The sequence below is a fragment of the Scyliorhinus torazame genome, chromosome 1 (assembly GCF_047496885.1).
Source record: "Scyliorhinus torazame isolate Kashiwa2021f chromosome 1, sScyTor2.1, whole genome shotgun sequence".
Taxonomy (NCBI): Eukaryota; Metazoa; Chordata; class Chondrichthyes; order Carcharhiniformes; family Scyliorhinidae; genus Scyliorhinus; species Scyliorhinus torazame.
Genome location: NC_092707.1, coordinates 46,136,561 through 46,161,626, shown reverse-complemented (window position 1 = coordinate 46,161,626; position 25,066 = coordinate 46,136,561). Strand labels below are relative to the sequence as shown.

Below are 25,066 nucleotides of genomic sequence, written 5' to 3'. Positions count from 1 at the left end.
TCCCATCCGGCCTGGATGACTTATCTATTTTCACACTTTCCAGAATTGCTAACACCTCCTCCTTATGAACCTCAAGCCCTTCTAGTCTAGTAGCCTGAATCTCAGTATTCTCCTCGATAACATTGTCTTTTTCCAGTGTGAATACTGATGAAAAATATTCATTTAGCACCTCTCCTATCTCCTCGGACTCCAAGCACAGCTTCCCACTACTGTCCTTGACTGGCCCTACTCTTACCCTAGTCATTCTTTTATTCCTGACATATCTATAGAAAGCTTTCGGGTTATCCTTGATCCTACCTGCCAAAGACTTCTCATGATCCTCCTGGCTCTTCTTACCTCTCTCTTTAGGTCCTTCCTAGCTAACTTGTAACTCTCGAGCGCCCTAACTGAACCTTCATGTCTCATCTTTACATAAGTCTCCTTCTTCCTCTTGACAAGTGTTTGGATTGCTTTAGTAAACCACGGTTCCCTCACTCGACCACTTCCTCCCTGCCTGACAGGTGCATACTTATCAAGGACACGCAGTAGCTGTTCCTTGAACAAGCTCCACATTTCCATTGTGCCCATCCCCTGCAGTTTTCCTCTCCATCTGATGTATCCGAAGTCTTGCCTCATCGCATCATAATTGCCTTTCCCCAAGGTATAACTCTTGCCCTGCGGTATATACCTATCCCTTTCCATCACTAAAGTAAACGTAATCGAATTGTGGTCACTATCACCAAAGTGCTCACCTACCTCCAAATCTAACACCTGTCCTGGTTCATTACCCAGTACCAAATCCAATATGGCCTCGCCTCTCGTTGGCCTATCTACATACTGTGTCAGGAAACCCTCCTGCACACATTGGACAAAAACGGATCCATCTAATTAACTCGAACTATAGCGTTTCCAGTCAATATTTGGAAAGTTAAAGTCCCCCATAACAACTACCCTGTTACTTTCGCTCCTATCCAGAATCATCTTTGCAACCCTCTCCTCTACATCTCTGGAACTTTTCGGAGGCCTATAGAAAACCCCTAACAGGGTGACCTCTCCTTTTCTGTTTCTAACCTCAGCCCATACGACCTCAGTAGACGAGTCCTCATCAAACGTCCTTTCTGCCACCGTAATACTGTCCTTGACTAACAATGCCACCCCTCCCCCTCTTTTACCACCTTCCCTGAGCTTACTGAAATATCTAAATCCCGGCACCTGCAACAACCATTCCTGTCCCTGCTCTATCCAATGGCCACAGCATCGAAGTCCCAGGTACCAACCCATGCCGCAAGTTCACCCACCTTATTCCGGATGCTCCTGGCATTGAAGAAGACACACTTTAAACCACCTTCCTGCCTGCCGGTACACTCCTGCAACTTTGAAACCCTACTCATGACCTCACTACTCTCAACCTCCTGTGTACTGGAGCTACAATTCAGGTTCCCAAGCCCCTGCTGAACTAGTTTACACATTTATAGCACACACATTTATAAGGCGGAGCCAGCAGGCAGGGATCTACCCCCGTACCTGTAGTACAGTGGCGTTACCATAATACCCATATAAGAACATAAGAATATAAGAACTAGGAGCAGGAGTAGGCCCGCTGGCCCCTCGAGCCTGCTCCGTCATTCAATGAGATCATGGCATATAATACAACAGTGGTGACTACCACACCCATGCAGCATGGAGGCTAAGGCTGACTACTAGATGCTGCATCACAGCTAAGTCCGCATGGGTTGTCATGTAGTTGTCCACCACTTCCACCCGGGGCAGCATGAGCTCCAAGCTCCACCTGTGCAAAGCCCTGTGCCATGTTGGAATCAGACAATGGCAGGAGATTGTCTGGCAGTCTCATCATCATCCTGTACGATGCCCATCGAAGTGCTCACCTGAGCCCACTGCATCAGTGCCCCCCCCTCTCGGGAAACAGTACACAAGCTGCCTTTTCACCCCTTTAAGGCAGGAACATACCATCACCCTGAATGTTCACAGTGATGCCGGATACAACAGGCTCATCATAGCTATCCTAATGATACTGACCTCCTTTGGTGAAGCAGATGTGTCCGTCCCCACTCGTTCTCCTCTGATCCCTCCTGTTATGGGCTACTTGTTCTGCAAAAGAGAGGAAAGAATACTAACAAATATGTTACAATATGTCTGAGTGATAAACTCCCCATAGCTGAATAGTTGTAGATATTTGGAAGCCACAAGTCATTGATGTGAGACTGATGACATTGCTATGTGTGCAAGGGTGAGGTGGAATCGACATTATTGCTAAAGTGCCAAAATATTAAAGTGGCGGCACGCTCAAATCGCCCACACACTCCCAAAAAACTTTGGAGGCATGTTAGAGCAATCTCTGAATGTGAGGGGTAAGTGCTGATAGAACATAGAATCACTACAGTGCAGAAGGAGGCCATTCGACGCATCAGTCTGTTACGGACCCCTCGTCAGCCCTCAATAATGGCTAAGATACTGAACCACACATGTAATATTTTTTAAGTTTTAGGACTGTGCAGAAAGGTTAATTCATTTCAGGAGTGAGAATATAAGAAATTGGGCTTGGTTATTTTATAAACAAACTTTATTGAAAGAAAAGAAAACAATATTTAAACTTTTACTTCAACTAACTCTGACAGATTACACGCAGTTTCTTAACCTTAACACATGAGTTACCATTACATCACATTTTGCATGGAAATGCAGCTCTTATTCCACTCACACAAACATACAAAGGCAATACTTGATTTACAAAGTACTTCCGTTAGGAACATTTGTTCAGAATTTTTTTTCAAGTCTACCTCGATGGCAACTTTCATGACCTCTCAAGTTGATTCCACAACCTTCTCGGTAACTGTTCAAAACAGCACATTTTCCCCCACTGTCTCTCTAAGCTTCACCCACCCCATCAAACAAAGGTTCTCACACTCTGGAGCCAGACTTGAATCCATTATCGTTATCTGGGCTGTCTGGTTTCCCACTCCTGTTTCTACAAAAGAACAGAACTGTGCCATTCATAAGCAACGAACCCCCATTGATGGACAAATAGGTCATCAGACTCTGTGAAGGGCTAATGGCTTCTCAACAAGGATGTCCCGAAGGATAATGGATCTTGAGTGAATCATCTTGACTGAACCGGGATCTCCTGTTTATTCCCACTAACGGATTAAGTCTGAATGGGACATGGTGACTCAGGCAATGGGCATATCCCTCTAACTCTGCTGCAAGCAGTATTTTCTTCAGTCTGCTTAACCCCTAATTTGCCTGCTACACCTTGGACCCCATTTCTGGACCCAAGTTCCTCATATCTCCCTATCATGACAAGCCTGCACCAACCCTCTGAAAGACCACCCTACCCAGGCCCACTCTCCCACCCTACCTCCATAACCCCATCTAACTTGCACATATTTGGACAATGGGTGGAAACTGGAGGAAACCCAACGCCGACTTGGGGAGAACGTGAAAACTCCACACAGACACCCAAGGCCGGATTTGAACCCAATCCCTGGCGCTGTGAGACAGCAGTGCTAACCACCGTGCCCCTGAGTGTGTGTGGTGGGTGTGAGTGATGCGGGTATGATACATTAAACATTGTGACAGGTTGGTGGTGCAATGGATATGAGACACCCTGTGAAAATGCAATCACTGACCTTGACCACTTTTTTTTTTAAACTTAGAGAACCCACTTATTTTGTTCCTAATTAAGGGACAATTTAATGTGGCCTATCCACCTAGCCGGCACATCTTTTGGGTTGTGGGGGTGAGACCCACGCAAACAAGGGGAGAATATGCAAACTCCACACGGACAGTGACCTGGGGTCTGGATCGAACCTGGGTCCTCAGCACCATGAGGCCACCGTGCTGCCCAACCTTGACCACTTGTGTGAGGTCATTGTAGTTTTTGTGTCAATGTTTCCTGGTCCTCAGGGCAGGAATCTGGGAATCAAATTCCCTAGTCACCTGCTTCCGTTGCCTTCTCAAGGTTTGCCTTGAGGGCCTCGTGGTCCCTTTAGAAACATTGCTTCCTTCCTTCTTTACATCTCCTGTACTGATGCCCCCAGCACCACATTGGGAACTCACACTCTAATCTGCTGCTTCAGTTGGTGTGCTTCTCGTCCACAGCCACCTCTGCCTGAAAACAGGAGCAATCCATTTTTCAGAGCGTTTGATGCATTTGAAGTATTGCCGTATCTTTTCAGTGTATTAATGCACTCATTCTCTGTGTGTTGAATTTTCCTTGTCATTAATTTGCCAAAAGTAGCTGGTTCCAGTGTGTTTCTAATTTGAGGCTAAATGCTGCAGTTTGTGCATTTAATGGGGAGGGGGCTGATGCCAACTTTCAATAACTACCTCTGGGCAAACACATCTGTGTTTCTTAAGTTTCTAAATGTAGCCAACTCCAGACAACAACATTGGTGGGTTATCCCTCCCAGTATGGGTAACCACCTTCAACGCTGTGGTGGAGAATTAGGGATCTGGCGTACACTTAGCACCAGCCCAATGCCAAGAAATCCAACAAAAGCAGTATTTAACCCCGGAACCCCCCCCCCCCCCGCCCCACCCGCCTCACCACAGTGCCCCCAGCTCCTGATAAAGTCTGTCCCCAGCCCGCGGAACGGCTCTTCCCTGACTGTGGCGGTGCTGGACTGAGTCCGTAGCTGCCACGCCGTGTTCCCGACGGATGAGATCACACTCGGAACCTCGGCCGGTCGGAGGCGGAGCATCAGGGGGCGGGCCGCAGGCAATGTCGAAAAGTTGTGCACCTTGAGTACACCGCTTTGAGGAGGCGGAGCGTCGTGAAAGCTGCGCCGCCCCCAATTTGGTCGGGAACTTTGATTCTCCGGCCGATCGCCAAACACAATTTCGGAGTCGGCGACCAGAGAATCCAGCCCACTAGCTTTCCCTTTCCCTATGCCTCCCATTTGTTGAAAATGCTCTTCATAGTTCTTCATACCATTCTTACCCAAGTTTTCATCCCTGTGGAGATCCTTAGAAATGGGCAGATCTTGTTTAGCTCTGGCCTAAACAGCTGGTTTGTGATGCAGAACAAGGCCAGCAACACAGGTTCAATTCCCATACCAGCTGAGGATTCTGAATTCTCCCTATGTGTACCCGAACAGGCGCCGGAATGTGGCAACTAGGGGCTTTTCACAGTAACTTCATTGCAGTGTTAATGTAGGCCTACTTGTGACAATAAAGATTATTTATTTATTTTTTAATTTTGTCTCTCTGTTATACCTGCAACCTGTCATCTACAAGCTTTAAAATCTTGTCCTGGTGTCACCTTGTTGGTATTCCCTGGTCAACCTTGTTTTATTTTCCGCTGTGTTGGCCTTGCACTATGAACCTTAACCCTTCGCTAAAGGTATTAAAAAACAGATGCCCAGAGTTCTACCTTATATTTGACTGTGGTAGGATTAGCAGGCAACCTGATCAAATATTTTTCACTGCAGTGGAAAGCGCACCCTCGCATAGAGTTGGCGAAACTCATCCAGTCTGCAGTTCTGTGTGGCTTTGGACCAGGCTGAGTCCAGCTGGAAAAGATTTGTAGTTACACAGAAAATTTGTCAAGTCCCGCAAAAGAGATTATCATGCAAGATTAAAGCGCATGGGATTGTGGGAAGTATATTGAGGTGGATAGAAACCTGGTTGGCAGAGAGGAAACAAAGAGTAGGAATTAATGGGTCCTTTTCAAATTGGCAGGCAGTAACTAGTTTGATGCCACAGGGATCGGTGCTGGGACCCCAGCTATTCACAATATATATTAATGATTTGGATGAGGGAACAAAATGTTACATCTTAAAGTTTGCAGATGATACCAAGTTGGGTGAGAGGGTGAACTGTGACGAGGATGCAGAGATCCGACAGCATGATCTGGACAGGTTGGGCGAGTGGGCAAATCAACGGTAGATACAGTATAACAAAGAACAAAGAAATGTACAGCACAGGAACAGGCCCTTCGGCCCTCCAAGCCCATGCCGACCATGCTGCCCGACTAAACTACAATCTTCTACACTTCTGGGTCCGTATCCCTCTATTCCCATCCTATTCATGTATTTGTCAAGATGCCCCTTAAATGTCACTATCGTCCCTGCTTCCACCACCTCCTCCGGTAGCGAGTTCCAGGCACCCACTACCCTCTGCGTAAAAAACTTGCCTCGTACATCTACTCTAAACCTTGCCCCTCTCACCTTAAACCTATGCCCCCTAGTAATTGACCCCTCTACCCTGGGGAAAAGCCTCTGACTATCCACTCTGTCTATGCCCCTCATAATTTTGTATACCTCTATCAGGTCTCCCCTCAACCTCCTTCGTTCCAGTGAGAACAAACCGAGTTTATTCAACCGCTCCTCATAGCTAATGCCCTCCATACCAGGCAACATTCTGGTAAATCTCTTCTGCACCCTCTCTAAAGCCTCCACATCCTTCTGGTAGTGTGGCGACCAGAATTGAACACTATACTCCAAGTGTGGCCTAACTAAGGTTCTATACAGCTGCAACATGACTTGCCAATTCTTATACTCAATGCCCCGGCCAATGAAGGCAAGCATGCCGTATGCCTTCTTGACTACCTTCTCCACCTGTGTTGCCCCTTTCAGTGACCTGTGGACCTGTACTCCTAGATCTCTTTGACTTTCAATACTCTTGAGGGTTCTACCATTCACCGTATATTCCCTACCTGCATTAGACCTTCCAAAATGCATTACCTCACATTTGTCCGGATTAAACTCCATCTGCCACCTCTCCGCCCAAGTCTCCAAACAATCTAAATCCTGCTGTATCCTCCGACAGTCCTCATCGCTATCCGCAATTCCACCAACCTTTGTGTCGTCTGCAAACTTCCTAATCAGACCAGTTACATTTTCCTCCAAATCATTTATATATACTACAAAGAACAAAGGCCCCAGCACTGATCCCTGTGGAACACCACTGGTCACAGCCCTCCAATTAGAAAAGCATCCTTCCATTGCTACTCTCTGCCTTCTATGGCCTAGCCAGTTCTGTATCCACCTTGCCAGCTCAGCCCTGATCCCGTGTGACTTCACCTTTTGTACTAGTCTACCATGAGGGACCTTGTCAAAGGCCTTACTGAAGTCCATATAGACAACATCCACTGCCCTACCTGCATCAATCATCTTAGTGACCTCCTCGAAAAACTCTATCAAGTTAGTGAGACATGACCTCCCCTTCACAAAACCGTGCTGCCTCTCACTAATACGTCCATTTGCTTCCAAATGGGAGTAGATCCTGTCTCGAAGAATTCTCTCCAGTAATTTCCCTACCACTGAAGTAAGGCTCACCGGCCTGTAGTTCCCGGGATTATCCTTGCTACCCTTCTTAAACAGAGGAGCAACATTGGCTATTCTCCAGTCCTCCGGGACATCCCCTGAAGACAGCGAGGATCCAAAGATTTCCATCAAGGCCTCAGCAAATTCCTCTCCAGCCTCCTTCAGTATTCTGGGGTAGATCCCATCAGGCCCTGGGGACTTATCTACCTTAATATTTTTTAAGACACCCAACACCTCTTCTTTTTGGATCTCAATGTGACCCAGGCTATCTACACACCCTTGTCCAGACTCAACATCTACCAATTCCTTCTCTTTGGTGAATACTGATGCAAAGTATTCATTTAGTACCTCGCCCATTTCCTCTGGCTCCACACATTGATTCCCTTGCCTATCCTTCAGTGGGCCAACCCTTTCCCTGGCTACCCTTTTGCTTTTTATGTACGTGTAAAAAGCCTTGGGATTTTCCTTAACCCTATTTGCCAATGACTTTTCGTGACCCCTTTTAGCCCTCCTGACTCCTTGCTTAAGTTCCTTCCTACTTTCCTTATATTCCACGCAGGCTTCGTCTGTTCCCAGCCTTTTAGCCCTGATAAATGCCTCCTTTTTCTTTTTGACGAGGCCTACAATATCTCTCGTCATCCAAGGTTCCCGAAAATTGCCGTATTTATCCTTCTTCCTCACAGGAACATGCCGGTCCTGAATCCCTTTCAACTGCCACTTGAAAGCCTCCCACATGTCAGATGTTGATTTGCCCTCAAACATCTGCCCCCAATCTATGTTCTTCAGTTCCTGCCTAATATTGTTATAATTAGCCTTCCCCCAATTTAGCACATTCATCCTAGGACCACTCTTATCCTTGTCCACCAGTACTTTAAAACTTACTGAATTGTGGTCACTGTTACCGAAATGCTCCCCTACTGAAACATCTACCACCTGGCCGGGCTCATTCCCCAATACCAGGTCCAGTACCGCCCCTTCCCTAGTTGGACTGTCTACATATTGTTTTAAGAAGCCCTCCTGGATGCTCCTTACAAACTCCTCCCCATCTAAGCCCCTGGCACTAAGTGAGTCCCAGTCAATATTGGGGAAGTTGAAGTCTCCCATCACCACAACCCTGTTGTTTTTACTCTTTTCCAAAATCTGTCTACCTATCTGCTCCTCTATCTCCCGCAGGCTGTTGGGAGGCCTGTAGTAAACCCCCAACATTGTGACTGCACCCTTCTTATTCCTGATCTCTACCCATATAGCCTCACTGCCCTCTGAGGTGTCCTCTCGCAGTACAGCTGTGATATTCTCCCGAACCAGTAGCGCAACTCCGCCTCCCCTTTTACATCCCCCTCTATCCCGCCTGAAACATCTAAATCCTGGAACGTTTAGCTGCCAATCCTGCCCTTCCCTCAACCAGGTCTCTGTAATGGCAACAATATCATAGTTCCAAGTACTAATCCAAGCTCTAAGTTCATCTGCCTTACCCGTAATACTTCTTGCATTAAAACATACGCACTTCAGGCCACCAGACCCGCTGTGTTCAGCAACTTCTCCCTGTCTGCTCTGCCTCAGAGCCACACTGTCCCTATTCCCTAGTTCTCCCTCAATGCTCTCACCTTCTGACCTATTGCTCCTGTGCCCACCCCCCTGCCATACTAGTTTAAACCCTCCCGTGTGACACTAGCAAACTTCGCGGCCAGGATATTTATGCCTCTCCGGTTTAGATGCAACCCGTCCTTCTTATACAGGTCACACCTGCCCCGGAAGAGCTCCCAGTGGTCCAGATAATGGAAACCCTCCCTCCTACACCAGCTGTTTAGCCACGTGTTTATCTGCTCTATCTTCCTATTTCTAGCCTCACTGGCACGTGGCACAGGGAGTAATCCCGAGATTACAACCCTCGAGGTCCTGTCTTTTAACTTTCTGCCTAGCTCCCTGAACTCCTGCTGCAGGACCTCATGCCCTTTCCTGCCTATGTCGTTAGTACCAATATGTACAACGACCTCTGCCTGTTTGCCCTCCCCTTCAGGATGCCCTCTACCCGTTCGGAGACATCCTAGACCCTGGCACCAGGGAGGCAACATACCATCCTGGAGTCTCTTTCACGTCCACAGAAGCGCCTATCTGTGCCCCTGACTATAGAGTCCCCTATTACTATTACTCTTCTGCGCTTTGACCCTCCCTTCTGAACATCAGAGCCAGCCGTGGTGCCACTGCTCTGGCTGCTGCTGTTTTCCCCTGATAGGCTATCCCCCCCGACAGTATCCAAAGGGGTATATCTGTTTGAGAGGCGGACAACCACAGGGGATTCCTGCACTGACTGCCTGCCCTTTCTGGTGGTCACCCATTTCTCTGCCTGCACCTTGGGTGTGACCACATCTACATAACTGCGATCTATGACGCTTTCCGCCACCTGCATGCTCCTAAGTGCATCCAATTGCCGCTCCAACCGAACCAAGCGGTCTGTGAGGAGCTCCAGTTGGGTGCACTTTCTGCAGATGAAGCCATCCGGGACGCTGGAAGCCTCCCGGACCTGCCACATCTCACAGTCAGAGCACAGCACCCCTCTAACTGACATTGCGTCAATTAATTAAAATTAAAATTAAAAAAATTTTAATTTAATTTTTTTTTTGAATATTTTTTTTTTTTTAATTTCAAAGTTACTGTTGACTATCTGTTTCCTAGCACTAGATTTCTAATAGAAATGCGAAAGCTAAATATAGTACTCTCCGATCTCTGGCTTAGATATCCCTCTAAATTATAATTAAGTAATTATGTTTAATTAGTTACCAATGCTCAGTTTTTTTAATTTAGTGTAGAATCCCAACCAGCCACTCAGGCCACAGCTTTTCTGTGATTTCACTTCAGTTTCCCCCCCGACACACACACACAATTTGAAAAAGGTACAAAAGTAAAAATGCGTAAAAATCACTTACTTACCTTCTTCGTGTTAATAATAAAATATGGTACTTACCTCACACCAATGGGTCTTATTATTAGGTTAGAGGAGGAGGGCGGGTGGGAGACACTACACGTGTAGTGTCTCGGGTTTCCTCTCCACCAGAATTTATTGGTGAGGGTCTTCCCAGAGGTCCACGGGTCGAACTTCCTGTTCCCGCCTTAAATACTAAAATATTTAAAAAAAACAGAACAGAGGGACCGAAAACGGGACCAGGTAAGTGTTTTTAAAGCACAGACTTACCTCCCCACAATCACTTCCGCACTGCCCCTTTGAAATTGACAAACCAGCTGTTCTCCCGCCGAAATCGACTGGCCTGCCCCTGCAAAGACAAGTGTTATAAAGCACAGACTTACCTCCCAGCAATCACTTCCGCACTGCCCCCGCTGAAATTGACAAACCAGCTCCTCCTCTCCCGCCGAAATCGACTGGCCTGCCCCTGCAAAGACAAGTGTTTTTAAAGCACAGACTTACCTCCCAGCAATCACTTCCGCACTGCCCCCGCTGAAATTGACAAACCAGCTGTTCTCCCGCCAAAATTGACTGGCCTGCCCCTGCAAAGACAAGTGTTTTTAAAGCACAGACTTACCTCCCAGCAATCACTTCCGCACTGCCCCCGCTGAAATTGACAAACCAGCTCCTCCTCTCCTGCCGAAATTGACTGGCCTGCCCCTGCAAAGACAAGTGTTTTTAAAGCACAGACTTACCTCCCAGCAATCACTTCCGCACTGCCCCCGCTGAAATTGACAAACCAGCTGTTCTCCCGCCAAAATCGACTGGCCTGCCCCTGCAAAGACAAGTGTTTTTAAAGCACAGACTTACCTCCCAGCAATCACTTCCGCACTGCCCCCGCTGAAATTGACAAACCAGCTGTTCTCCCGCCGAAATCGACTGGCCTGCCCCTGCAAAGACAAGTGTTTTTAAAGCACAGACTTACCTCCCAGCAATCACTTCCGCACTGCCCCCGCTGAAATTGACAAACCAGCTCCTCCTCTCCTGCCGAAATTGACTGGCCTGCCCCTGCAAAGACAAGTGTTTTTAAAGCACAGACTTACCTCCCAGCAATCACTTCCGCACTGCCCCCGCTGAAATTGACAAACCAGCTCCTCTCCCGCCGAAATCGACTGGCCTGCCCCTGCAAAGACAAGTGTTTTTAAAGCACAGACTTACCTCCCAGCAATCACTTCCGCACTGCCCCCGCTGAAATTGACAAACCAGCTGTTCTCCCGCCAAAATCGACTGGCCTGCCCCTGCAAAGACAAGTGTTTTTAAAGCACAGACTTACCTCCCAGCAATCACTTCCGCACTGCCCCCGCTGAAATTGACAAACCAGCTGTTCTCCCGCCAAAATCGACTGGCCTGCCCCTGCAAAGACAAGTGTTTTTAAAGCACAGACTTACCTCCCAGCAATCACTTCCGCACTGCCCCCGCTGAAATTGACAAACCAGCTCCTCCTCTCCTGCCGAAATTGACTGGCCTGCCCCTGCAAAGACAAGTGTTTTTAAAGCACAGACTTACCTCCCAGCAATCACTTCCGCACTGCCCCCGCTGAAATTGACAAACCAGCTCCTCTCCCGCCGAAATCGACTGGCCTGCCCCTGCAAAGACAAGTGTTTTTAAAGCACAGACTTACCTCCCAGCAATCACTTCCGCACTGCCCCCGCTGAAATTGACAAACCAGCTGTTCTCCCGCCAAAATCGACTGGCCTGCCCCTGCAAAGACAAGTGTTTTTAAAGCACAGACTTACCTCCCAGCAATCACTTCCGCACTGCCCCCGCTGAAATTGACAAGCCAGCTCCTCTCCCGCCGAAATCGACTGGCCTGCCCCTGCAAAGACAAGTGTTTTTAAAGCACAGACTTACCTCCCAGCAATCACTTCCGCACTGCCCCCGCTGAAATTGACAAACCAGCTGTTCTCCCGCCAAAATCGACTGGCCTGCCCCTGCAAAGACAAGTGTTTTTAAAGCACAGACTTACCTCCCAGCAATCACTTCCGCACTGCCCCCGCTGAAATTGACAAACCAGCTGTTCTCCCGCCAAAATCGACTGGCCTGCCCCTGCAAATACAAGTGTTTTTAAAGCACAGACTTACCTCCCAGCAATCACTTCCGCACTGCCCCCGCTGAAATTGACAAACCAGCTGTTCTCCTGCCGAAATCGACTGGCCTGCCCCTGCAAAGACAAGTGTTTTTAAAGCACAGACTTACCTCCCAGCAATCACTTCCGCACTGCCCCCGCTGAAATTGACAAACCAGCTCCTCCTCTCCCGCCGAAATCGACTGGCCTGCCCCTGCAAAGACAAGTGTTTTTAAAGCACAGACTTACCTCCCAGCAATCACTTCCACACTGCCCCCGCTGAAATTGACAAACCAGCTCCTCCTCTCCTGCCGAAATCGACTGGCCTGCCCCTGCAAAGACAAGTGTTTTTAAAGCACAGACTTACCTCCCAGCAACCACTTCCGCACTGCCCCCGCTGAAATTGACAAACCAGCTCCTCTCCCGCCGAAATCGACTGGCCTGCCCCTGCAAAGACAAGTGTTTTTAAAGCACAGACTTACCTCCCAGCAACCACTTCCGCACTGCCCCCGCTGAAATTGACAAACCAGCTCCTCCTCTCCCGCCAAAATCGATAACTTGGATAAGTGTGAGGTTATTCACTTTGGAAGCAAAAACAGGAAGGCAGATTACTACCCGAACAGTTGTAAATTGGGAGAGGGGAATGTGCAGCAGGACCTGAATATCCTTGTGCACCAGTCGCTGAAGGTAAGCATGCAGGTGCAGCAGGCGGTAAAGAAGTCTAATGGTATGTTGGCCATCATTGCGAGAGGTTTCGAGTATAGAAGCAGGGATGTGTTGTTGCAATTATACAGGGCCTTGGTGAGGCCACACTTGGAATATTGCGTGCAGTTTTGGTCTCCTTTTCTGAGGAAGGATGTTCTTGCTCGCGAGGGAGTGCGACAAAGGTTTATCAGACTAATTCCAGGGAGGCGGGGCAGTCATATGAGGAGAGATTGACTAGGTTGGGATTGTTCTCGCTGGAGTTCAGAAGAATGAGGGGGGATATCATAGAGACTTATAAAATTCTAACAGGACTAGGCAGGGTAGATGCAGGGAAGATGTTCCTGTTTGGGGGGTGTCCAGAACCAGGGGTCACAGTCTGAGAATTCAGGATAAACCATTTCGGACAGAGATGAGGAGATATTTCTTCACCCAAAGGGTGGTGAGCCTGTGGATTGATTGATTTGATTTATTGTCACATGCACCGAAGTGCAGTGAAAAGTATTTTTCTGTGGCCATAGTAGACAAAAAAAGAATAATCGACAGAGTACATTGACAAATGGTACATCGACAAACAGTGACTGGTTACAGTGTGGAACAAGGGGTCAAACAAAGCAAATACATGAGCAAGAGCAACATAGGATGTCGTGAATAGTGTTCTTACAGGGAACAGATCAGTCGAAGGGAGAGTCATTGAGGAGTCTAGTAGCTGTGGGGAAGAAGCTGTTTCTATGTCTGGATGTGCAGATCTTCAGACTTCTCTATCTTCTGCCTAATGGAAGGTTCTGGAATTCATTACCACAGGAAGTAGTTGATGCTAAAACATTGAATATATTCAAGAGGCGGCTAGATATAGCACTTGGGGAGAATGGGATCAAAGATTATGGGGAGAGAGCAGGATTAGGCTGTTGAGTTGGATGATCAGCCATGATCGTAATGAATGGCGGAGAAGGCTCGAAGGGCCAAAATGCTTCCCCCTATCTTCTATGTACCAATGTATCTACAATATTCTATCATTGGATGGTGTATTGGGAGCTTTATTCTGAATCTCTTTCTCTCTGTGCTTTACCTGAAAGCGTCCAGTGAGACAATGTAAATGGTGCTTCATTTTGTATCTGGCATTGTACATACCTTACATGAGAGTGTTCCATGTCACCATATTTTATACCTGTTTTATACCTGATACATGAGATAGCTCGAGGTGATGGTGCTATGTGTTCGATATTCATGAGCTTGGAAAGAAAAAGCTTCACTCTGCATCCATCCCGTGTTGCAAGTGACCTGGAAGTGTGTGATGATCATCGTACAGGGATGTTTCATCTGCATCTAAACCTGCTATACCTAACCATTGGTCAATGGGTTATGAAGTGTAGTCAGGCAGGTTTTCTGCAATGTATTTACATATTTTAGGGTGAGTTGGAAGGAAGAGTCGTGGAGGTTTACAGCACAGAAAAGACCCTGCGACCCATCGCGCCAGCGCCAATCAAAAACAAACACCTAAGTATTCCAATTCCATTTTCCAGCAATAAAGTTCCGAGAGCTTTTCGAGAGCTTACCCCTTACCATTCAACTGTACAATAAATGATTAGCTTCTTTTGAATAGAGGGAAATGGGATCTCTTTAGGATTGAATCATCTCCAGGATGCAGTACCTACTGATGCGGGATAGATACAAACTCAATCCCCCACTGGAGACTCGCAAGCAATGTTTCAGTCAGACGGGTCTGTGGTATTTTATTTATCTCACTGGGATCTGAAAGTGTAGATTTTCTTAGTTACCTCTAAATAACCCTGCAATCCGGTGATGTAACAGGTAGTGGCGGATTGACCACTCGAGTGCGGTATCAGAGAGTGCCCAGTGGCAACATGGTTAAATTCACAGATGAGGTTTAATCACAATGTTAATACTGATGATTTTAAACGCTGTCACAGAGGAATACTGGCTCATTAAAAAAAATTGGAGCCTAGAAATTGAAAGTACTGGCTACAGAGCCTCCTCACAGTATAATCCTCCTTATTGACGTTAACAGGGAAAGGGTGACAGGTTTCCTACATGGAAGGAAAAAAGGATTGAAATTATTATTTTAGAAAATGCTTTAACCCTTTAAAATAAACTGTCTGCTGGCGATGTTAAAATAGCATATGCCAAAAAGCCATTAAACATTGATGACATTAAGACATTTTTAGACCAGGTCGATTATTAGAAAAAGACATTGTTTTATTTAACAAATCTAATCTTCTTCTTATTCTGTAACATTAGATGTGGCCAGTGCAAGAATCTCCAGCCCTGCATGATCGCCGATGGTCGATGTTTAGCCTGTGAGCCTGGATGGAATGGAACAAGATGTGATAAAATATGCTCTGCTGGTTTCTACGGGGAAGGATGTGGAGAGCAATGTCCCCGTTGCAAAGATGGACACGCTTGTAACCATATCAATGGGAAATGCCTGCACTGTAATCCGGGATGGATTGGAGCTCGGTAAGCATTTGCCTTGGCTGTAGGTTGCTTTATCATTCTGAGGGTTGTGAGGGAATATCTTGTCAACCTTACATGCCACCAGTTTTCTCTGCCTTTTTATTTCTCCTGAGGGAATTAGTTGACTGCTGGATTATGGTTCCACGGAACCAGTACCATGCACCCTCATCCATTCTTCAGGATTGAGGTAAAACAGCTGTGTGTCCCCAAGCTATTCAAGGATGGGTCATTCATTACATTTATGTGCATAGAGATTACTGGATAGTGATTATAAATGGGAAACTTCAGTAAATTTCCCCTCTCGAAACCAAGTGCACTGAGTCCAACCTTAGCATGTCGACAAACAGAACTCAACTAACCCAAGCGCGTATGGTGCACAAAATCTACAGACTTTCTATTGGGCTTATGGATAAACTCTATAAATTAATGAGAAGCGAGATTTTATGATATATCACTTGACCAGATGCAGAAAATTCTAGCACACTCCAGAACAAGTGGAAGGATGCTTGAAACTAGTTTATTTCATTGAATAACTCTACATTCATTTCCCCAATTCATCCAAAGTCCTGCTGCCCATATCTAATGCGCACGAACATCTGCTCATTTATCCAAAGCTCAACCAATTCACAGTAATGAAAATGGCATGGTAGCACAATGAGCACTGTTGCTTCACAGCGCCAGGGACCCAATTCCTGGCTTGGGTCACTGTCTGTGCAGAGTCTGCACGTCCTCCCCGTGTCTGCATGGGTTTCCTCCGGGCGCTCCGGTTTTCTCCCTCAAGTCCCGAAAGACGTGCTTGTTAGGTGAATCGGACATTCTAAATTCTCTCTCAGTGTTCACGAATAGGCGCCCGAGTATGGCAACTAGGGGATTTTCACAGTAACGTCTTTGCAGTGTTAATGTAAGCCTACTTGTGATAACAATAAAGATTAGATTAATTCTATGTCCCTTACCCCAAAGCATCAATTCCAAAATCCTCTGCCTGGTTCACAAATTCCTGTGTACCCTCATTTCACTTGCTTCACCAATCCCCTCCAGTCCTACACCCAGCCTAAACCGTGCACTCGTCTGATCTTGGCTATCTTCTATCTTGGCCTACCTTCAACCCTTACTCTTATCAACCCTTCGTCAATGTGAAATGCCTCTGTGATTTGCATTGATAAAGGCACCATAGACATGCAAGTTGCTCATACAAAACTGTTGGCTTACATGCAAGTTTGTGTGACCTGCTGTCTTATTATTGCTCCTTTACAGGATACAAACATACACTGATATCAATGTCACTAGCTGTAATGCAAATCAGATAGTAATTCAAGAATTTATTTGTTGGTGACGGTGTATATTCAGGTGGCTGATGCTGTGCTCAGTGAGCTGGACGGCTGGTTCGTGATGCAGAGCGAGGCCAACAGCGTGGGTTCAATTCCCGTACCGGCTGAGGTTATTCATGAAGGCCCTGCCTTCTCAACCTTGCCTCTTGCCTGAGGTGCGGTGACCCTCAGGTTAAATCACCACCGGCCAGCTCTCCCCTTCAAAGGGTGAAAGCAGCCTATGGCCATCTGGGGCTATGGTGACTTTACTGACTGTAACTAATAGAACATTAACAGGATACTTTATGTGCTAATCGTTGCAGTTACTTGTTTCAATAATGTTTCTTTCTTTTTATAATAGGTGTGACGTAAAATGCCAAAATGGTACCTATGGTGAGAACTGTAACTTGGTCTGCACAGACTGCATCAATGGATTCTGTCATTTTGCCACTGGGGAATGTGTCTGCAACAAAGGATTTCATGGCCCCTTGTAAGTATTGGAGATCAGTGGACGACATTCCATATTCTATATTGATACAATGTGAGCTCAATGATGTGTAACAACACAGATTATAAACAGGAGACCTTGCATATATACCACAAGCATTCAAAGACTTGACATTCATCCATGAGATGCTAACATCTGAATGTTCAGTGCTGTCTTAGTGAACGTGTTAAGCAATTTCACATTTATCCATTGGCGTCCCAGGGCTCACCTGCTGAATTGTAGACAGCCCATCATGCCGGTGGGATCTTCCGCTCCCACCGATGTCAACGGAGATTTTGGTGTCTTGTCGTCCCTGCCGCGGGAAAACCCCAAATTTTCCAGGGAAGTGGGGGGTGGAGTTAGAGAATTTCAGCCATGGTTTCTGAAATAACAACAGCAAGTGCTGGAAAAACTCATCAGAATAGTCAGCATCTGTGGAGAGCGACACAGAGTTAATATTTCATTAATGAAGCATCATTTCGGACTTGAAACGTTAACTTGTTTCTCTTTCCATAGATGCGGCTATCCCTGCTAGTTTTTCCGGCACATGCTGTTTTTATTTTGGATTTACAGCATGCACAATATTTTGCTTCAATCATAGTTCCTGTTTCATGCAGGGACGAGACTTATTATCTGGAGACAGGTGCTATATACAAGCCCTGAAAGATGTGCTGTTAGGTTAATTGGACATTCTGAATTCTCCATCCGTGTACCCGAACAGGCGCTGGAATGTGGCGACTCGGGGCTTTTCATAGTAACTTCATTGCAGCGTTAATGTAAGCCTACTGTGACAATAAAGATTATTATTATTATTTGTGTCTTGCTGGAACTTAAAGGGTTGTTTTTTTGTGTCTCTATTCTTGGCTCACTTAACATTCAGTTGAGGTAAATGGACCTTAGTGTGGTGCTAAATCATTCCAGACTAAAACAGTTTCAGATTAAATTCTTCGACTATATTGAGTTCCAGAGACAGACTTCAGGACAATCGGGTTTTTTTTGGTGGTGGGGGGAGGGGTTGAGGGGGAGGGGGGGGGGGGGGGGGGTCTGGTAACCCTGGTGGGAAGGAGGAATGTCATTACTCTCGTTGTCAGAGACCTGCAGTAGTGAAATGTGAAAGGTATTGAAAGAGATTTAGCCCAATGCCCTTCAAGACAGAATAGGGAGAAACATTCAATTGAATTTAAACATAAATGGAAGTTGTGAGATTGATGTGCCTTTGCTATAAGGTTCTGGCTGTTCCATTCCTTAATGTGACAATAAACACAGAATTTGGTCAGTGAGTAGACACAGATTTGAAGATATTTGAGGCAGCCGGACACAAATTGTCCACACTGAATAATATTAGCCTTCAAGATGCTTGGTTACATATGCTATAGATGACTGGATTGGGAGTAAAGTATTTCCAGATGTTAGCCTGCTGGTTGCATAAATGAAAGGTTTAATTCAGCTTTCACTAAAACAGCAGCAAGTCAAAATCAACAACCATTTGAATAACTTCAGAATGTGAGGCCAGATTACAGTTTTTCAGATATGACTCCAATTGGTTTTTTTTAGATCATGACTTTTCCTTCTTTATATCTTTGATTTGTTGGTTACAGTGCTTTTTCTTCACTTGCACAATCTCTCCTGTGGCCTGAGGTCATTTGTATGCCTCATCTCCATCTATGCCTCGATAACCCAGTGTAGTACAGTGAAACCTGCTTCTCCATCTGGAGTCCAAACATCCCCGGTCTCTCAGAGACCTATCAGAGTATCAACAGCCAGTTGGGCCAGGTCCCTGAGTGGCTGATCGGGTCTACCTTAGGACTTTGGGCTCCTTAATCCCCGAAGAGAGGGTTTAATTTTTAAAAATCATACGTGGAAGGTGGTGCTGGTGTTTCCAAGGGGGCATCCAACATACCCATTGCGCCCTTATCCAGAAACTATCTTCAATTAGACTTCCCAGCATGCCAAGTATGGCGCACACCCAAGCACCCCAATAATACAGGCAACTTCCATGGAAATGATAATTAAAAAGCTTCCATCTGACCTTAGTTCCCCAGCATGAGCACCAAAGATGCTCAATGGACAGAACCCTGTGGTAATTGCGCAGGGCCATCAGTTATTTGGCCTGTGTCGCTGAAAAATGGCCAAGTATGTGGAAGGTGCTCAGAGAGCCCGGCGAACCATGTCCATATGTTTTGGTCATGCCCGGCACTGGAGGGGTTCTGGAGAGGAGTGGCGGGAGCAATATCTCAGGTGGTGAAAGTCTGGGTCAAGCCAAGCTGGGGGCTAGCAATATTTGGAGTAGTGGACGAACCGGGAGTGCAGGAGGTGAAAGAGGCTGGCATTCTGGCCTTTGCGTCCCTAGTAGCCCAGCGAAGGATCTTGCTAATGTGGAAGGAGGCGAAGCCCCCCAGCCTGGAGGCCTGGATAAATGATATGGCTGGGTTCATAAAGTTGGAGAGTATTAAGTTCGCCTTGAGAGGGTCTGTGCAGGGGTTCTACAGGCGGTGGCAACCGTTCCTAGACTATCTCGCGGAGCGTTAGAGGAAGGTTGGTCAGCAGCAGCAACCTTGGGGGGGCGGGGGGTGGAGGGGACGTCCTGGGAGGGGGGGGGAGGGGGGGGGAAAGGGGGGACTGCCTGGGAGGGTGGATGAGCAAGAGATAACATGAAGGGTTGGGGAAACTGGCACGTACGGGTGAGGGCCAGTGTACAAAGCTGTGTAAATATATCATTTTGCCATGTATATATCTTGCTCTGCGCGATATCTTGTTTTTTTTTGTTACGGGGGGGGTTATTGTTTGTAAGGGAGAAAAATTGTGTTAAAAAACGTTAATAAATATATTTTTTTTTAAAAGAAAAATGGCCAAGTTTGCAGTGTGGAAGGAGGCAATGGAGTGCTGCAGAATGCAAAGCTTTGAGGTCACTGCTCCATGTGTCACCCACCCTCAATTCAGTACATGGCTCAGACGTTTTGCTTGCACAATGACTCTATCTGTCTCTTTTCTGAGTAGCAGGCGTAGACCTAAGCAGAAGTGTTTTTTGTTCATTTGATCCATCTGTGCGGTTATGACTTGTACCTCACTTCTGAGCTGCAGGAAGAGCCTGCATGTAATAGGCTCGGTGAACAGGGAGACTTTCCTGGGGTAGTGCCTGGACATGTTCCCTTCCTGTAGTGAATGAGGATCGTATTTAGTGGCTGCTAAGTAAAGTCACAGAATAATGATGTGTTTTATGTTGCTTCAGGATTAGGTCAGAGCTCCAGTCTGTTGGATCTGAGGAAGTGGCTGCTGATCATTTCCTGACCATGAGCCTCTGGGACAAACATGAGCAGAGGTCATGGGGTTCAGAAGGGGCTGATATTTAAAGCGGTGCGATTTTTTTCCTCTCTCCACCTTTTGCAGGAAGTGCAACTGTAGTCATGCACAATAAAGGGTTTTTATGTCTCCCCTTCCAATTCTTCCCATCTCCGCACTCCTACCTCCCAGCCCACAAACTTGGTCTCAATTTTTACACAGACCACTGATGCTGGGGCTGGTTTAGCACACTGGGCTATATCGCTGGCTTTTAAAGCAGACCAAGGCAGGCCAGCAACACGGTTCAATGCCCATACCAGCCTCCCCAAACAGGTGCCGGAATGTGGCGACTAGGGGCTTTTCACAGTAACTTCATTTGAAGCCTACTTGTGACAATAGCGATTTTAATTTTTTTTTTATTAGAGCAATGGAACTTGCAAGCCATAACTAAACCTTTCGCTAATGGACTAAACCGGGGTCCTTGTGAACTATCGTGGAGGGGGGGCTGAGCAAGCCTATTTGTTGGACCTTTTGAAAATGACCCTGCTTTTCGCTCCAATATGTTCACACTTGCAGGGGTGTGGTTACACATATGGTGCCTTATCCAGGTGCCATTCATTTTGAGACCATTGACGATGAGTTTTGTTTGCTTATTCAGAAGTGAAGGCTATCACTACTAACATTGATGCTGCTCTCATCCCATGTCCACACTGTGACCCCTAGTAGGATTCATAAATAGCCATTGGGAGAGGAACATTATTGGCTGATTTTATCTCCCATTCCCCCCTAGTCCATGGGCAACACAGCTTATTGCACCACACCAACTGCTGCACATACCAAGACTAGGGTTTACCAGGGATGGAACCTTAAGATTCCATTCTCTATGGCTCATCTATTCACTGGAGAAAGTGGCAACACTATGAAGGGATCCTGCTGAGATTTTAATGACTGTTTTTCTTTTATATCAAGGAGATTAATGGAAAACCACATGTGCATGTTTCAGTGATAATTCCTTTCACTGAGTCAGGCCCAGCTTGGTTTACTGTGTTGGAACAGCCAATGCGATTTTCCCACAATTATGTTGTTGGATCAAGATCCATATCCATCAGGCGCCCCCGAACAGGCACCAGAATGTGGTGACTAGGGGCTTTTCACAGTAACTTCATTTGAAGCCTACTTGTGACAATAAGTGATTTTCATTTCATTTTAATTTCATTTCATTTTCAAGCATTGCTATTTCTTGTTTTCCTCAGTTAAATCCACTTATTCCAGAATCATCCTGAAAAATTAAAGCAATTTTAGTTTGTTTTTTTATGACCATCTGCGATCTTAAATACCTCTATCTGAGCCTTCCATCCTTACCTTAAACACCACTTCCATGGAGCAGGTGGACCTCTCTAACTTAAGGACTAAAAATCACCTGCACAGTTGCCTCTGCTGCTTCCTCCCATCCCAACCTCCCCTTGACACCCCCTCATTCTAATTCTGAACCCTTCTCTTTCTATAGTTTCCCTCCTGTCTTACATCTGCCCTCATCAAGTTTAACTTGCCCATAAGGTATACATTCAACCCATCATTAATCATTATTCATCAGACTACCATTTTATTGACTCCACAACACTCAACATCCATTCTGGCACCCAGTTAGCTGATATTTTCACTGGTTACCTTAATTCAGCCAGACTCTTGCTCACCTTGAAAGACAGCTCCATCATCAACTGTCTCAGAAAATAAACCAACTTCAACTGATCTTTTTCATTGTTCTTGGGTTGCGAGTATCACTGACGTGGCCAACATTTATTGCCAACTCTGATTGACCTTGAACATATAGTAGTGAGCCATCTACAGTTGAGTGGCTTGCTTGGTCACTTAAGAGAGCAGTTAAGCGTCACCCACATTGCTGTGGGTCTGGAGTCAACAGGTAGGCCAGCTGATATCCTCACCCATAGGACATCAGTGAACCAGATAGAATTTTAGACAATGTGGTAAATCATTAATCATTATTAATCAGACTAACATTCCATTCCAGATTTACGTAATTAATTGAATTTACATGCACCCAGATTTCATCATAGGATTTGAACTTGTGTCTCCAGGCTTTTGGTTACCATTGGTTACCATTTTTGTTACCATTGTGCCACCATCACCAATCTGTCCTCTCCAGCTACTGCTTATCTTCCACCTCCCTTACCTCATGAAAGTCTTTGAGTGTGTCATCACTTATCAGTGCATGCCCATCTGTTCTACAATTGTTTGAATTACTCCAGTCGTAGTTCAACACTTCTCAAAGCACCAACAATAATTCTACTTAAGGTATTGATTTTGTGATAGTAACTGTGGTGCATTATCGATCCCCATCCTTCTCCAATTTTCTGCACCTTCTCTTTGGCTGACCACAGTATTGTTTCTCTTCTGCGATTGAGCTGTATGCATTGCCCTTGATGGTTTCACTGCTACCTTTCCAAATGCAGTGAAAGCACACAAGTAATGGCTTATCTCCTCTCCCACGCACTGTTTAACTTTAGCTCTCTCCTTTTTATTTTTTTCATAAGCTACATTCATGGCCATTGTCCATGGACAGTTGGTCAACTTCTACATGTCCACTGATATTCAGTTCTACCTCCCATCATTTCAATTTGACCTTTGATTAGCTTTATTTTGTCAGATTCATAACTTTCACAGCTCCAACTCAGGAAGACTAAAGCTTGTCCCACTGACCCATTGACATCAAATTTGCTTCACGCCTTGTTGAATATTCAGAAGCCCAAAAAGGCCCAGTTGCAATGTTGGTGGCATTGAGCTTGAAATCTCACATGTGGGGCGTCATTCTCCGCCGGCGGGAGTCTCCGTTTTGCCGGCGCTCGGGGGTTTCCCGACGGCGTGGGGCTGCCCCACAATGGAACCCCATTGACCGGCCGGTGTTACGGAGACTCCCGCCGGCCGGTCGGGGCAGAAATGTGGCGGGGCGGGTAGGAGAATTTCGCCCCTTGTTCATCACCAAGACTGCTTACTTACGCCACTCCAATATTTCCTGCCTCCAGCCGTACCTCAGCTCCTCCAATTCTGAAATCACTGGCATGCTTTTGTCAGCTCTGTCATTGCTAACCTCCCATCTTGCACAATAAATTGAAAATCCTTCAACCAAGTTTCAAGTCATCCCTCATTAATAATCTCTCCCTTTCTGGCTCAATGCCAACTTGTGAACAGCCTCAGATCATTACATTTATGTTAACTGAATTCTAGAAATATTGTTGATGTTGAATGGGCAATAAGTAGTCAACTATCTCTGGCAGAAATAAAGAAAAGCTTGCATTTATACATCGGCTCAGCACGTTTCTCAAATTGTCAAGTGCTTCAGAGGATGAAGAGAAAGGAAAAGATGGCAAATGCTGGAAATCTAAAACAAATGAAAAACAGGAGCTAATAAGAGAAAACTATGAAACTGTCTGGTTGGGCGTGATCTAACGGCTGCGTCGCAACCGAGTCGGGATGTGACACGGTCAATAAACCTCGCGAGAGGCCTCTTGCAATATTTACTGCCTCACTGCGCCTCATGAGATCTAACGGGATCTTGCAAGATGTCACGATCTGGATTCTGCCCATAATGGGTGGGACCCAAATCTGCTTGTTAAAGTGCGCAGTAAAGGACACTTGAATAACCCCTGCACCTGGTTCCGGGTGAACGCCGGTCAGCATTGGTCTCCACAAACCAGGTGTACCGGCACTTGAGGGGGTGGGGTCTCCTAGGCGATCGTGGGACACTGGGTGTTCGGGCTCAGGGCAGGGTGGTGCCCTGGCACCCCGATGGCACCCTGGCACCCTGATGGCACCCTGGCACTGCCAGCCTGGCACCCTGGTAATGCCACCCAGGTACCCTGGCACTGCCAGGGTGCCCAGGTGGCAATGCCAGCCTGGCAGTGCCAAGGTGCCTGGGTGGAATTTTGTCAGCGCTAGGAATCGGGCCCTGAGGGGAACCCTGTCCTTAAGAGTTGCGGCGCGGGGGGATCAATGACAACCTTATAGGTGAGTTGTGGCATTGGGGATGGTCTGGAGGCTGCTTGAGATCGGTGCACCATTTTTATCGGAGCTCTTTTTGCAAGAAATTGGACTAAGTGTGGCCTCATTGAGGCCCCAAAATGAAGCAGAGTCCCGTTCGATAGTGGGGTAGTTCTCGTTGCTGCCGGTGCCAGGAAACATCTGGCTAAACTCGCTCGACATAGAAGTCTGTTTCATTTCCCTTAAATCGCACCCATTGCCTTAAAAACCAACAGGCTCACTTTTGTCCTTTAGGGAAGAGTACCGGCTCTTCTTGCTAAAAGTGGCCCTCAATATCCAAAGATGTGCAGGTTAGGTCGGGCTACGGAGATAGGCTGGGGCAGTGGACCTAGCTGGGGTGCTCTTTCAGAGGGTTGGTACAGATTTGATGGCTGAATAGCCTTCTTCTGCACTGTAGGAATTCTATGGTGCTATAGTTCATACCTGCACCGGTCTATATGTGACTTCAGACCCACATCAGCATAGTTTACT

At 46.5% G+C, this 25,066-nt stretch overlaps 1 protein-coding gene across 1 annotated transcript in view; it reads left to right on the top strand.

The window, feature by feature from the left end:
- Nucleotides 1-25,066, top strand: part of scarf2 (scavenger receptor class F, member 2) — a 187,139-nt gene that overhangs the window by 82,714 nt on the left and 79,359 nt on the right. Inside the window, exons 5-6 of the mRNA XM_072489813.1 lie at nucleotides 15,251-15,469; nucleotides 17,135-17,263. Of these exons, the coding sequence (XP_072345914.1) occupies nucleotides 15,251-15,469; nucleotides 17,135-17,263 (348 nt within the window). The remainder of the gene's footprint in view (nucleotides 1-15,250; nucleotides 15,470-17,134; nucleotides 17,264-25,066) is intronic.